The sequence below is a fragment of the Nothobranchius furzeri genome, chromosome 10, assembly GCF_043380555.1.
Source record: "Nothobranchius furzeri strain GRZ-AD chromosome 10, NfurGRZ-RIMD1, whole genome shotgun sequence".
In the NCBI taxonomy this organism is placed as follows: domain Eukaryota; kingdom Metazoa; phylum Chordata; class Actinopteri; order Cyprinodontiformes; family Nothobranchiidae; genus Nothobranchius; species Nothobranchius furzeri.
The window spans coordinates 58,027,966-58,042,358 of NC_091750.1; the positions used below are offsets into that span (position 1 = coordinate 58,027,966).

A 14,393-nucleotide genomic window follows, 5' to 3' on the forward strand; every position below is an offset into this window, starting at 1 on the left:
ACAGATATCAGTCAACTGGGCACTCCACAATCACCGTTGAAGAAAACACAAATACATCCTTTTTCTGTATAGAGAAATTAAGTACTTTATCTGCTCTTGACTCTAAGAAAAGCCCAAGTCTGAATAGTCCAAAGTTGATGCCAAAGCCATTTCAATCAAGTACTCGCCAAGTTGTCCTTCTCCATCTCAAGACGGGTGTACACTGTGTGACTTTTTTCATTTTTCTGAACCGATTTTCCCTTCGTGTGAGAATCTACAAGATTGGGGCGAGATTGGCGCTGAGCATCGTGTAGTATACAGGGGTTGCAAGAAGCGATAAACACCACGTGACCAGCTACCGATCAGCAATCATAAACTTGCACGGATTTCTGCTGTGTTTGATATTTTGGTCCTCCCTCATGAGGGTATCACACTGCTGAAGCGGCGCTGTGAGCGGCTGCCACTCAAAAGTAACAAAAGTGCCCACGGCGTCAACACGGCTCACCAGCTATTTCCCCATTAATGCACCTTGTTCGTTTTTATTTCTACACTTTTACACACACAATGACAAGAATTGTTAAGAAACTACATTTGCTGTGTTTATGCTAAATTAAATGGATCACAAAACATTGATTTACTTTCTCTCGATTTCCCCCTCCAACCCCCATGAATCCATGTGCCCTCCTACAGCAGTCCCAAGGGACAACAAACATTGATGACAACACAATAAAAGTCTGACGTGTTGTAACCAGATGTACAGTGTGAGCAGTCAAGTCGCATCAACTGGGTCGTACAGTGTGAGCACATGACTCGTGAGGTTTGCCCAGCGAGGAAGTTGTACAGTTTGAGCTGAAGCGGAGTGCTACAAGTGAAAAAGTCGCAAAGTGTCCCCCCTGCTTTAGTCATCGCCATACTGATAGAGCTCTGTGATTGGCCCATACCAATAGAGTGCTGTGATAGGGCTGTGGAGGTTCCAATGAAGTGTGGCTAGTCTGATATTAAGAGCAAAATTATTTAGTTACTGCTACTGTCCATCTAGATTTCTAGGCTAGATTGCAATTGTTTCTTTGGGAAAATTACATTTTAGACATTCCTCTCGCCACTTTTCTTTTGCCACTTTTGGCACTAAAGGTTTGAATACTGCTTCAGGTCCTGAAGCAGCAACGCAGCACCAGACCATCACACTACCACCCCCATGTTTAACCATTGGTATGATTTTTTTTCTACCGTGTTCACTTATAACACCACGCATAGACCAATACACCATCCCAAGAGTTCTACTATATTGTTGAACAGTAGACTGAAACCATAACTTCAACCAAGAGATGGCCTAAATTGGTGGTTCCCAAACATTTCAGCTGTAGCACAAAATAGCACCCGAAAAGACAAGCAACTTCAGATATCACTGATTTGTCAACACAAGCATGCTTAAAAAGCTAAATTATTCAGGACATTCAGTTCATGTTCACTAATATACATTCATGACAATGAAGTTGAGATGTACATTTTGTGCAAGAAAAGACCTTTGTGTAGTTCTTGGTGATCCACATGGAGACCCCGAGTTTGGGAGCCACTGCATTAAATGTTTTGGGTTGTTCTTTTGTATTTGAGACACATAATGTGTTGTCAGGCTCTGTTGAAACAATTAAAAAAGCTAAAGACAACATAAGTTAGCAATAGATCTGATGGACCAAGAAGTAGAAGTTTGAAAATATCAGATTATTTTCGTTTTTTAACCCATGTATTCCCCCACAGCCCAACATGCGCTGAGCTGTGAAAATACATTCTCCGGCAGCCTGTGGTTTGCTGTGACGCCGGTGGGCTGGTCCATGGAGCAAAGCGCAGCTTTCCAGCTGCTGTAATGGGAGTGGGCGAGCTGGGATAGGCTGGGAGTTTGGTCGGAACCTTCAACAGGCCGGGACAGAGGCAGAAGGAAAAGAGAACGTGAGAGAGAAGGATCCGCAGAGCTGCAGGGAAGCTGAATGTTTGACAGGAAATTAGTCATTTTTACGGAAAGCAGGGGGTCGTTAGAGTCAGGGCTCACGGATCTGAACGGCTTGGATGACCAAGAAGAATTAGGGTGAAAACTTTTTTTTTTTGTGACCGCTAGTAAGAAACACAGGGAGAGATATCTGCATTCGGTTGGAACGGATAAATAGGAGGACATCATGCCGCGGCGCACCGCGCAAGAGGTGATCGTTCAAGATGTCCAGAAGCGAAGGATTCCCAGCAAACACTACGTAAGGCTTTTCTTTACCACAGCCCTGCGCGAGGCGCGCGGATCCTTTATCCAGCAGCTCAGACTTATTGCATTGGGTGAAAAAGTAAAAACAAAGAGAGTGTCAAATTACAGCAACCCGAATGGAAAGGAAATGACTTTCGCAATATTGTTTAATTATTTTCATTTGACTCAGGCTTGTGTTGCAAAGCCACATTAAGTAAAAACTCCTATTAAGGTTATTAGACGCAAGAATTCAATGGATAAACTCCTTGCTGCGAGTTTTAAAAGGATCAATGGCTCATGTGACTTATGACCCCATTCCAGTTTGCACATTTTCAAGGGACTCTTGAATATTTGGATTGAGTTACAACAACAAACTTACAAAATCTGAGTTCAAGCTCTGTTTTTGTCCGGTCATGTGTAGACAAATTAGAGTGTCTGCTGAGCCTCCAGAAGCATATCAAGCTTTGTCATGCATCAATTCCTACAATTAACTCTGAAAAAACAGGCCTGCAGACATGAGTTACCAGGAGGATTTACCAAAACCACACAGAGACATGGAATAATTTATTTAGAAAACACTCACTTGTTTTGCAGAAATATACAACGTTTTTATTAAGTATGTATTAATGTTTTTAGTTCTTTTTGGATGTTGACCAATACTGGGCATTTATAATGGTGCAACTCAACTGATTTTTTTTAATTTCCTGCACAAGCAAGGCCGATAATATGACCAATGAAACGATGGAGTGACATATGTAAAGTCAAACAGTCATAACTTTGGATTATTTAGCCTTTCGTAGGAGAGAAAAAAATGTGAGTTAATTTTTCAAAGTCATATTTTCACCACATTAATAACACATTTATGCATGTTAGAACCCAACTAAGTTTTGGCTTAACCTAAACATCGATTTTAAAAACTAGATGTTTTGGCAGCAAATTTCATATGTAGCTACGATTTGAATATTTAAACTAATATTTAGATAGTAAATAAAAAATATTTTACAAACTAAACCTCAATATTTAGTTTGTAAAAAAATCAACTCTAAATTGAATATTTTGTTTACCAACAAAATATTTATGTAACTTTCTAAATAGTTTGAATTTTCAACATTTATGAAAGGTTTTATTAATGTGGTGAAAATATGAGTTTGAAAAATAAACTCATCTTTTTTTTTCCTTTTACAATTGACTGAACAACCCAAAATACTGCTGTTAAATTATGACTTTTTGAATTTACAAATGGCACCCCATAGTAATCAGCCATCTGATTAAGCCTCCTTCAGCCTCCTGTTCTGTTGACTTCAGCCAATGAGCCAAATATTTGACCCATTTTTCTCCTTCCCACCAGTCCTCACAGAGCTTGGGTCATATAGGCAAGAATGTCAAAAGGACAAAGAATCACTTCTGACTTTCCAGCTTGTCCTAAACAATGAAGCTTTTACTGGTTTTGTCTTGAAGTGAGCAGTGGGAGCAGCTTAATGTGGAGGAATTCTCCGGAAAACACACATTCGGCATCAACCGTATGACTTTATATGAACTAGAAGTTAAAAATGAGGCGTGGCTGAAGACATTGGGGAGTGTTCGTGTTAGTGCTCTGTCCAAACGTATGGCTCTGTGTGAGTTCTGCTGTTGGTGTGCATCCATGTACGTGTGAAAATTAAACTTGGGACCAACAGGCATTCTTTTGCTGTGAGTGGCAGTGGCCAAGGACGCTGCATGCTAGTGGCCCTGTGTCTTCACCATCTGTTTACTTTTCCTGTGGAACCAGTGTTGTTTGGTGCTCATGGTACCAGACACCTCAGAGAGGACTGTTTTTAGCCATTTAAAAGTGTTTTTTAATGGAAAAATATTTTTCTATTTAAATATTTGTAACAAAATGAGTGTAATGCAAAACTCATGGATATTTAGTAGATTGGAGCAAGAAGGCATCTATACACTTTGACCTTGGCTACAATCAGATTAGCCGTGAGTGCATCAGGCCAGTTGCAGTTGAGCACCATTTATACAATCAAGCTATTGACAATAGGTACAATAGATTTACACAAAGACTTACTTTAAAAGGGCAATATGTTAGAATGAAGTAAAAATTACATCCTGTGATCAAATATGGTTACTGCAGGCCATTTTTCTAAGCCAAAAGTCACTTTCTCACTACTGTTCTGTGAGTTTCATGGCTGTTGCCAGTTACGGATCAGCACCAGAGATTCTAGGTGACAAGCAAAGAGGAATAATACACAGTAATTTGATAAGTAGTTGTCATATCGTGGTAATTCACTCGTGGGTGTTTTACGGCAGGGAGCACTTACAACGCTTGCAATATTTTTCAGCATCAGAGGAAGTGTGGTTGTTCGCCATCTTCCTGTTAGCTTGCTGTTATAGTTCAGAATGACTCATTAAAAAGGAAGTAAAACGCCATGATCGACTCATTCTCTTTGCATAAAACACATTTCACTGTAATATTTAGTTGTTGTTAATTGAAAAAGTAGCTTGAGATATTTTAGGGCAGATGATTTTCTTCTAACTTACGATTGTTAGCTCAACATGAGCCTCTAGCCTTCTTCACCCAATATTAGTTAAACAAAAAGATGTCGTGGCCTCTTAAGGTTACAAGAAATAACATCTGGGTCGCTCCTGTTTACTGGCATCGGTTCTTTAAACAACTCAACACCAGCAGGCAAAAAGCTCCAAATACCGGCATTGCCGTGTTAGACTGGCTTAGACTGGACAACCTCACCAGCTCACAGATTGTAAACAGTAACTACGTCCTTTAGTTTTTTTGTTTTTTTTTTTTGAAAAGAGAAAAACAGTCAACCCCCCAGCCAGCTGAGGAGGTAATCTGCTTCAATGTAACCTTCCATCAACACGATTGAGACATTCGACTGTTTTGTGATTGTTTCACTGTAGAAATCTTACATATTGCTCCTTTAAAATGATGAGAAATAATCACTTCAACTCTTCCAAATTTTTGAAGAGGGCAACATGCAGGATGGAAAACTGCAGTATTAGGAGTCTTACAAATGTGAATTATATGCAAACATCTCACCTCGAATTGGCTAAACAGCAATGTGACATTTTCGCTGGCTCCGTTTGCTATTCTTTATTTGGTAAAAAAATGCAACGTTGATGTGCTATTTCCATAAATAGCACACGCCTAAACATGTTCTGCCATCATTTGGAGACACCAATGCTAATAGTTAGATGTGCTTCGTTCTCTCATGGCAGCTTCCTCGGTTACGAGCCAAGGTGGGTTAGTCCACAAATACAAATTTTTCCAGTGACCCAAGCATTTGCCCCATCTATTTTTTTACAGCAGCTAATGCAAGAAATGGGGTAAAGACGTTTCACGTTCTTCATGCATGTGAAACGTAGTGTCACTGACTTCATTTCAAAATGAACAAGAATGATAGTTTTCTCAGTGAACCTCTGTTTAAAACTGCGCATCCTAGTCATATTACAGTCTTTTTTAAAGGTTTGTGTTTATTTTGTGGTCTTGCCTCCTAACCTTAACCCTTTTTGGTGTAGTTCTTGGACCAGATTAACCTCAACTTTGCGTGTTTACAAACATATGCTTGGTATGGAATGTAACTTGTTTACCTTGATCTAAATACCCCCCCTCTACTTGTCTGCATGGCAATATCCAGCTTTAGTTTCCTGGAAGGCAGAGGGAGAGACAGAAAGGCCTAGAGGAGGTCTGGGATTAAGGCCAGCAGCAGTCAGCCAGACAAAGTGAGCCACCGGGGAGTTTCCAATCACCTCCTTTCTCTTGCTCCCTCTTTTTTTTCCTAGCACAAACTGAAAAGGGTGTCCATTTCCTCCAGACCTCAGTGATGAGATTAGATTTGTTGTGATATCACATATTTCCATATCAGTTAATGAGCTTCCATTTGCAAAATCCAATATGCCATTTATTTTATGTAATCCTTGGGCCTCCTTTGTTTCACTGCTAACAGCTGTTCCTTCATTTACTTCCTTTGAGACAGACCTGCCTTGGTAGTGTTACACTGAGAAGCACCGTAGTCAGTCTGCTGCACCCATACAGGATAATGAGCCACTCTTCAACAGGAAGTGAATCAAATACATCAGGAAGATGAATAATGGGATATCCTTGCTGCTTTCATGTGAACAGATGATAATATTGACTAATGCCAGCCAGAAAGAAGTGATCTGTCATATTTATCTTTATGTGGCAAATTTATCATCATAGTTATTGATTTGTGTTTTTGCCCGCCTCAACAGGTTTACATCATCAAAGTCTCCTGGAGCGATGGCAGCACAGAGACAATTTACAGACGCTACAGCAAGTTTTTTGACCTCCAGGTGAGCGAGTGTGTTGCATGTCTTTGTTTTTGGAATTGATTTATTTATTTTTTAGTTTTCCCTGTCAACACCATTTCAGGATACAAAGACTTATAGCACGTGTCCAAAAAAAGAGTGGAATGTTTGTTTTTATCACACAAGCAGCTTCTCCCCGCTCCACCCAGATGACACTGGCAATTATGTTATGCGAGAGGAGTCGGAAAATGTCCCTGTGAAGTCAATGGAGGACATTGATGAATGTGACGATCGCATTGCTGACCACAGAAATGTCTGAATCATCCAAACGTCATGCTGCCAGTGTGTGTGTGTGTGTGTGTGTGTGTGTGTGTGTGTGTGTGTGTGTGTGTGTGTTGCACACAGAGAAAATCTCATTAGCATCAAAGTTTCCTTTCCTCCTTTGAAGCTAATGGATCAGTAAGACTGGTCTGAGCCTGGACAGCACAGACACCAGGAAACCCAGTAAATGGATTGCTTTAAATGAGCACGGGGTGGATTTAGGCAAAGCATATGGTCAGTTCTAACCAAATTAATTCTTAATTATTGATTACAGTGAGCATAAGCAATTGAAGTAAGGGCATGTTATTCCTCACCAAAGCTTCAAAGACTGCCATTGGACTGCTAAATCAAACTACCGCAAAGTATTCCATCACTAATCATTTAAAAGGCTGTAAATTCTGCTAAAAACACATGTAAATCTACTCATATTACATCTGTTATCACTGGTAATATGTTTGCCCATGTGTGCTCCTTAGCCAAATGTCTCATGAGCTACTGGATAGGTTTTAAGCACATATACGTAGTTTGCAGTGCAAATTCGCAGCAATCTGCTTCTGGCTTTTAAGTGGACTGATGGAGTATTAGGATTAGCACTTTCATCCAGAGCCTGCCATGTCCACTTCTTTCATTGGTTTCTGCCCTCTGCTAGATCTACAGGTGAAAAAAAGTCAATTTTACTTATTTGTTTATTGATAACAATAATAATCAACACTTTATTGATCCCTAGAGTATTTTATGCGAAGACACATGGCATCTAGAGGCTTGGGATCGAACTGTTCACCTTTGTCATTTGAGCTATAGCAATAATTGTTATGTGAAACCGAAAGTAAACTGCGTTACTTAATTGATATGAATATGATTGTAATAAAACAAGATTACTAAAAGGTAAAAAAAAAAGTTTGCTTTTAAAATCAGTACAAATGTACTATATTCGTGAAGCAAAGCGCAAGTTGCCAAAAGAGGGCAGGGAGAGATGAAACTAAAGCAGGTTTCACCTGACTGTTTATTTCGGCTGAGTTGTTTTGGTGATTTAGGTGTTTCGGCCTAAAACCAAAAATGCACTTTTGGGTACTTTTTGGCCTAAAATGTTCGGTGGCCAAATTTTAGGTGCATCCCTACTAACAAGCCATGTGTGAATACGTCTGGTCGCAACCTATAAACAGATCTCTGTTGTGGGGTGGCATTTACGGTTATCTTTCAGACTGTCTCTACATGCTATTGGACAATAAACAGCGTGACATACTCACCGCTATGGGTGACAGTCAACAGGGCAGTCCGCCATACACTGTTGAAGAATTTCTGATTTGAACCAGTATTATATAGGCCTTGGTAATATGGAACAATAAGTCCTATCACAATACTATTTTTCATATCGGTAAATATCAATATATATATATATATCACGATATAAAACAAATCACTGTTTTTGTAGATCTTTAATGTTCTCTATTACTTTAGTGAAGGCATCAGGTTAGGTTGTCATCCTAGAAGAAGGATTGGATACTCATTAAACGAATCATCTCTGCTTTTTCGTGTCTGGTTCGATGAGGTCAATTTGGTGAGACCAACATTTGTAGTCCTACACGTCTTTTCACACAAAACCTAAGTAATTTTGCTGCTATTATAAAAAAAAGCACTTTCTTGGCATCAGAATGTGTCGTTATAATTCTTGAACATCAGTTAAATCCATGGTACTTAAAGCTGCTTTCCGGAGTTTTCCTCTTTAAGGAATTATGCATGATTTGTTAGAAATCTGTAAAAGTGATTATCTTATCATGTACTGTGATATAATGTAAGCAATACGTCTTTTTTTTTTTTTTGCTAAGCATGCCCCCTGCCTGGCAGAACTCTGTGCAATAGGAAACTGAGCGCCGAGCAGAACTAACCAATAGCGTTAGACTACCGCTTAGACCAGGAGTGGGGAACCTCGAATCCTCGAGGGTCAGTATCCTGCAACGTCTTTGCTCCAACACTTCTGATTCAATGGTTGGTTCACCTGTTCTGCAGCTCATCAAGCTCTGCAGAAGCTTGTTAATCACCTGCTGAATGACATCAGGTGTGATGATGCAGGGTTGAAACTAAAATATGCTGGATAGCAGCCCTTGATGGACCAGGGTTCCCCACCCCTGGCTTAGACACTTCCAATTTAAGGAATACCTCGGCTGATGCAGAGTTGATGAACCTTTCATGGACAACGAAGCCTCTATTAGAAAACACAGCGTGCCATGAGAACAATACTCGTAAAACGCATTTTACCTCTGTTTGTCAGCTACAGAAGCACATTTATAAACAGAAATGTGAAGTCGCCATCTTAAAAAAAAACACAGGAACAGAGTTTTTGTGTGATACGCTTGTCAGCCACTAGATGGTGCCATCGGATGAGAGTAATACTCCAGAAAGAAGCTTTAACAAATGGGATTAGGACATAGCTTTTATAGCCCCATTGACTTACTTTCATTTCTCTTTGTTCCGGGGACCAATGGTCCAGAAGTTGATGAGAGTGACTTAGACAAAAACTAAGTAGCTATACGGAGCCTAACGTTAACTAGCCAAAATACGTCCACACGGCTGAACTGTTTGGTCCCTTTTTTCAACAATGTCATTCTCTATGTCCACCTTTTTATTTTCCTTTCTGGGTGCTCATTTTAATATTTTTTTTATGAGTTATGTCCTACCTGGTACCTGCCGCAAGAGACTATTGCTATGCAAATATTAGCTGCCTGAAGCGTCTCGTGATTTTTATCTTGAGCGGCGCTATAGAAATGATACTTTCTTCTTCTTCTGTTAGCATTAGAGTTCGACTGATATTGGTTTTTCTGTTGCCAATACTGATCTGTAGGACATGGTCAGCCCATGCCAATATGTTTGGGCCAATTTTCACGGCCAATATCCAGACATTGACCACCTTATTTTAATGCTAAAATGTCACTAATAACATCAGTTAATGCACAAACTTTTTGAACTCTGCCACTTTGAATTCTGCTACAGCACCGGGCTGGCTGAGGATGTGCCTGATTTTAAATCTGCTTTGCAAATATTGGCCAATCTTTGGCATGTTCTTGCTGTTTTGCTTTTCTAACTGCATTGTTCGTTATTTTTTAAAACCACAGAAAAGGTTTCCTTTTACCTTACTGACAGTTTAGTTCGCGGCTGCAAATGTCCTCAGAGCTGACGCTGATGGTGGCGTCCTATGCTGCCCACGGATAAATGGAGTAGGAAGTGACGCCACCATCAGCGTCAGCTCTGAGGAAGTTTGCAGCCACGAATGAAACTGTCAGTAAGGTAAAAAGAAACTGTTTCTGTGTTTTATAAAATAACCAACAATGCAATACTGGCCAATGTCCATGTATGAGAAATGGTAAATATGGGCCCGATATATTGGTGTACCCCTGGTTAGCATCATATCCTGCCATGTGGCCATCTGGCTGCCATGTGGCTCTATTCCAGCCACAGATTGGTCCAGCTCAGAGTAAAACTTAATCTGATTGGCTGTGTATCTCTTTAAAGTTTCTAACGACCCATTCTCATGTCTATCAAGGAAGTTACTTTGAAACATATAATGAACATTTTATCGCCCGGCCCTAGTGTTTATGTCATCACTTACAGATCTGATCGTCATGCGAGCCATTTTCAGTTTGGACACTTTTTGTGAGTTGCTCACCACAACCATGTTAGTCATCTGCTTCCTGCTGTGTTGTCAACCTGTGAGTGGGGGAAGATTGGCAAACTAAAAACCATTAGAAAGAAACAGAAAATCACAGAATATTTTAAAATTATAAAGAGTTTTCAGCCATTTTTGGGAAAGCTAAAGTTAAACTTTGTTCACATTAGACACCAATATGAGGCAGCAGCTCAATCATATCACTGGATGTCCATCTAACGTGATGATGTCATTGAACACTTCCTGGTAGCCATACTTCATTTCATGTCATCTTCTTTTGCTTTTTAAAATCTAGACATCTCCTCTCATTCCATGGCTTGATTTTTGGCATTTCCAGTGTCTCAGATCAAGGCAGAATGTGTCATTCACCACATCCTGTCAGCACAGCTGCTGCACATCAGCTGGTTCTTTAAATAAACCATAGCAACGAGTTTGTATTTATTTACTTTTTCATGTGATCACTGACTCTACGTGTATCTTTTGACTTTACTTTGCCTTGCTTTTGGTAAATGTGACCAACTATTATAATTTCAGCAATATTGTGTAGTGTGTATGCTTTTTAACGACGCATACACACGTTTAAAAGGACTGCCTCGCGTAACTTGCATTGATTTGAAGCGTTGTTGGTGCGTCGCCCCTTAAATTAATGCAACGCATTCGCAAGCTGCAGTATACGAGTAACCAGTAGGCGGAGTTGACAAAACGTGTGAGATACACTCGGCATGGTCACTCAGTCTCTGGTTTAGAGGTCTTTAATATTATCTATGATACTGTTGCCATATATTGACACAATGTATGTTTTGGTTGTACCCTACAAATCCTGGGCTCTATCCGGTCTGAGTGTTCTACTGTGCCCCCTAGTGGAGCACTCCAGTACTATGTGCAGTACAGCAGCAAGTATGTGAACAATGACACGGCCTGCTGCCTGTGTCAACTTGAGGTTAAAAGGCAAGATTATTCCCTAAGAGAACCAGGCGCTCTGCTAAAAATATTGTGTTTCACTCATAGTTTGACTGTGTGCAAAAGGTTAAAAATGACCTTAGATGCAATTTTAATGTGAAGTGACTCAAAGAGTCACATCAAAGAGAGCAGACATTCACACACACCCTTTTTATGGTTTCAGTCAACATCCTTGTACTTAGGAGACCTTTTCTTGGGTGCTGACACAACTAAAGCAAACATATGCAAGACAAACTTTACTCCCAGTGATTATGCTACTGAATAAATTAGTGTTTAAAGCTTTAAACATCACAGGCAAATCAACAGGTTTGTTTTACCTCTGAGACTTTGAAGTTGACAGAAATTTAAACACAAATCTGAATTCCATGTGCACAAGCAGGTGATGGGCAATTCTGCAGATCTTGTGCTCTAAATGAGCACCAGGAAAGTGTTATTGTAATCCCAACCAGGTGATTTGTTGATGTACTCATCTGAAAGCCTGTCATCCACTTGCATGTGGAGCATAAATATTTCTTGTTGATTGGATGACGTCGCTGGTATTTTAAAGAGAGAGACTACTTTACTCTTTCCATATGCTCTTGACTAGTTTGAGTGGCTCTGATTACAGAGTAGATACAAGGTTGAGCAGACTCACAGACTGGGGTGTGTTTGCACTCAAAGTCAGACACATGGGAGCAATTACAATGTGTGGGGCATTAGATCTTCTTTGTCTCCGTCTGGCAGGCTGTCTCTGCATTTGCACTGCTCTTCCTAAGGTGGAGCCACGTGACAGACTAAATATCCATTTCTATAGCACAGTGATTATTTTCGAGTCAAGTTCTTTTGCTAGAATACTCCTTTGCAAGCCGTATTTCATACGTTTTTTTATTTGCTTGTCTAAAATACAGTCTCATGGTCCTTAGGGTTAGTTGGCAGTTGGTGAATAATAATCCAAAAATCAGTAGAAAGAAAATATAGAAAATTTATTTTGTTTTAGTAACGTGGCAGAATGTTCCTATTTGTAGAGTGGTGCAAACATTCCAAAAATGAGTCCCACACCAGTCAAGACTCTATAGTACTTGATGGTGAAAAAGTATTTTGCCGCTTGTATCGATTCTTTTATTGGAGTCACCCACCTTTCTCCAAGTTTAGTTTTAATTGCAAGAGGTTTAGTTTAGTTTTGAGGATTATTACATTGTTTACATGTAAGAAAAACTGTTTCATAGCAAAAACAATTTTAGTTCAGCTTTTAAATGTGTGGGAAATGCAATCTTTAAATATTCTTGTTCCATGACCCAAAATTTTATTATGAAGATTTAAATAACTTTTTATTCTTTCCCCCATTGGTTGAAAGTGGAATTACAACAGTCGTAAATAACCCTGCCGCAGCATTTTGTAGCTAGCGCGAACAGTGAGCTAACACTAACACAAGTCTGCTGATACAAAATTAAGCCACAAAATTAGAAACAAAATAAAATGCCCATTAGGGTCAAAAAGGCCTGGGGAGTGCAACCTTCAGCAAAATGAAAAGCACTTTAAACTCCCTTTCATCACTGGCAACAAGTGAAGAGGTAAATGTGTAAAACAACAATGTTTATTAATGGTGAACGTGTTGTAGTTGTTTGTTACAAATCAGTAAATGCATTTTGTCCTCATGGGCTCCCGTAGAATGAAACATGGCATCTAATACGGTGTCGCCCAGAAATTTAGACCCGCTCCCATGTATTTTTAGACCTGATTTTCATGGTTATATGTTACGAAGTCGCCAATATTTTTCAACAACTGGGCATCATTTCATTTATTTTCAACAACATTTTGATGGATATTTCCAGAGATTAACAATAAAAAGTACACATCGTCTCTTTAAGAGCAAAGATAACCAAACTGACAAAAATGGAAAAAGACAAGATGCAAAGAAACAAGAAGCTGCTGGTTTTTGGATTAAAAATAAATGGAAACACTAATGTTCCACTATGTCAGTGGTGCCTGGCTGCTAACAGCTTCTTAGCTACAGCAACATATGAAACTAGAGTGGGGAAAAAACGCATACCATCTGGTCAGTACATTCCCTATCACTGTCAAACCTGCCCCATTGGCTGAATTCCCTGCAGGAACTGCTGATTTATGAAAAATCACTTCCTAACCATCTTCAGCAGTCCTGTTTCACATTATATGTGCATGTGCTGCATATATTTATTTATGTATGTGTGTGCTTTAATACTTTATGTGCCAGTAACTTTGAAATATGCTTTGGGTTCAGATGGAATTGTTGGATAAATTTCCAGTGGAGGGAGGACAGAAAGACCCTAAGCGTCGAATCATTCCCTTCTTGCCAGGTGAGTTAAAGACGGTTTCATAAAAAATACACAAGCATCAATCGTGTCATTGTAGAGTCACATAAAGACTTGATGATTTACTCTTATAAAATGTATGATGTAGTTTGTCTCATGAACACGCGTGGCGGCATGGCGATGCGAGAATTTTGCGGCATTCATGCCACCACACTTGGTAGTAATACTGTCACAAAGCCGGACTTGTGAATGATTATTACGTCCTTCCACAACAGAGGGAGGTGTCGTGATCACGTGGGAAGTCACTCCCGAGCTCCGGCCGGCAACTATATTGAAAATGAAAGTAAACACGGGAAGTTTTGTTTTTGTAAACAGAACCAGCTGAGATGATAAACTGGAGCAATGCGGGGCTTCTCTCCATTAAATCTGGAGATCATATCACCTGAGACTGCATAGGGGCTGTGGAGGACAGACACCTTTAGGAGTGCGGCAAATTGGCAGCATTGTTTTCTAAAAGAGGCATTTGATAGAGTTGATGAACTCTGTGGGCCAACAAAAAAAAGTTTCCTTTTTATGTGAACCAAATAAAAAATAATCTCCACCCATATCTCCCCCACCAGGCCTGGGACGGGTGGGGGTAAATTTTATGTCCACGCACGTCTGGAACTCATTGAGATGACTCAAACTTAAAAACACCACATATTTG

The 14,393-nt window shown here is 39.8% G+C and overlaps 1 protein-coding gene across 8 annotated transcripts in view; it reads left to right on the forward strand.

The window, feature by feature from the left end:
• Nucleotides 1-1,904: 1,904 nt before the first annotated feature.
• sh3pxd2b (SH3 and PX domains 2B) overlaps nucleotides 1,905-14,393 on the forward strand; it is a 41,405-nt gene continuing 28,916 nt past the window's right edge. For all 8 annotated transcript variants that reach the window (XM_015961402.3, XM_015961405.3, XM_015961407.3 and 5 more), the window contains exons 1-3: nucleotides 1,905-2,219; nucleotides 6,440-6,520; nucleotides 13,657-13,732. In XM_015961402.3, coding sequence (XP_015816888.3) covers nucleotides 2,148-2,219; nucleotides 6,440-6,520; nucleotides 13,657-13,732 — 229 coding nt within the window. In that variant the 5' untranslated portion in view covers nucleotides 1,905-2,147. The remainder of the gene's footprint in view (nucleotides 2,220-6,439; nucleotides 6,521-13,656; nucleotides 13,733-14,393) is intronic.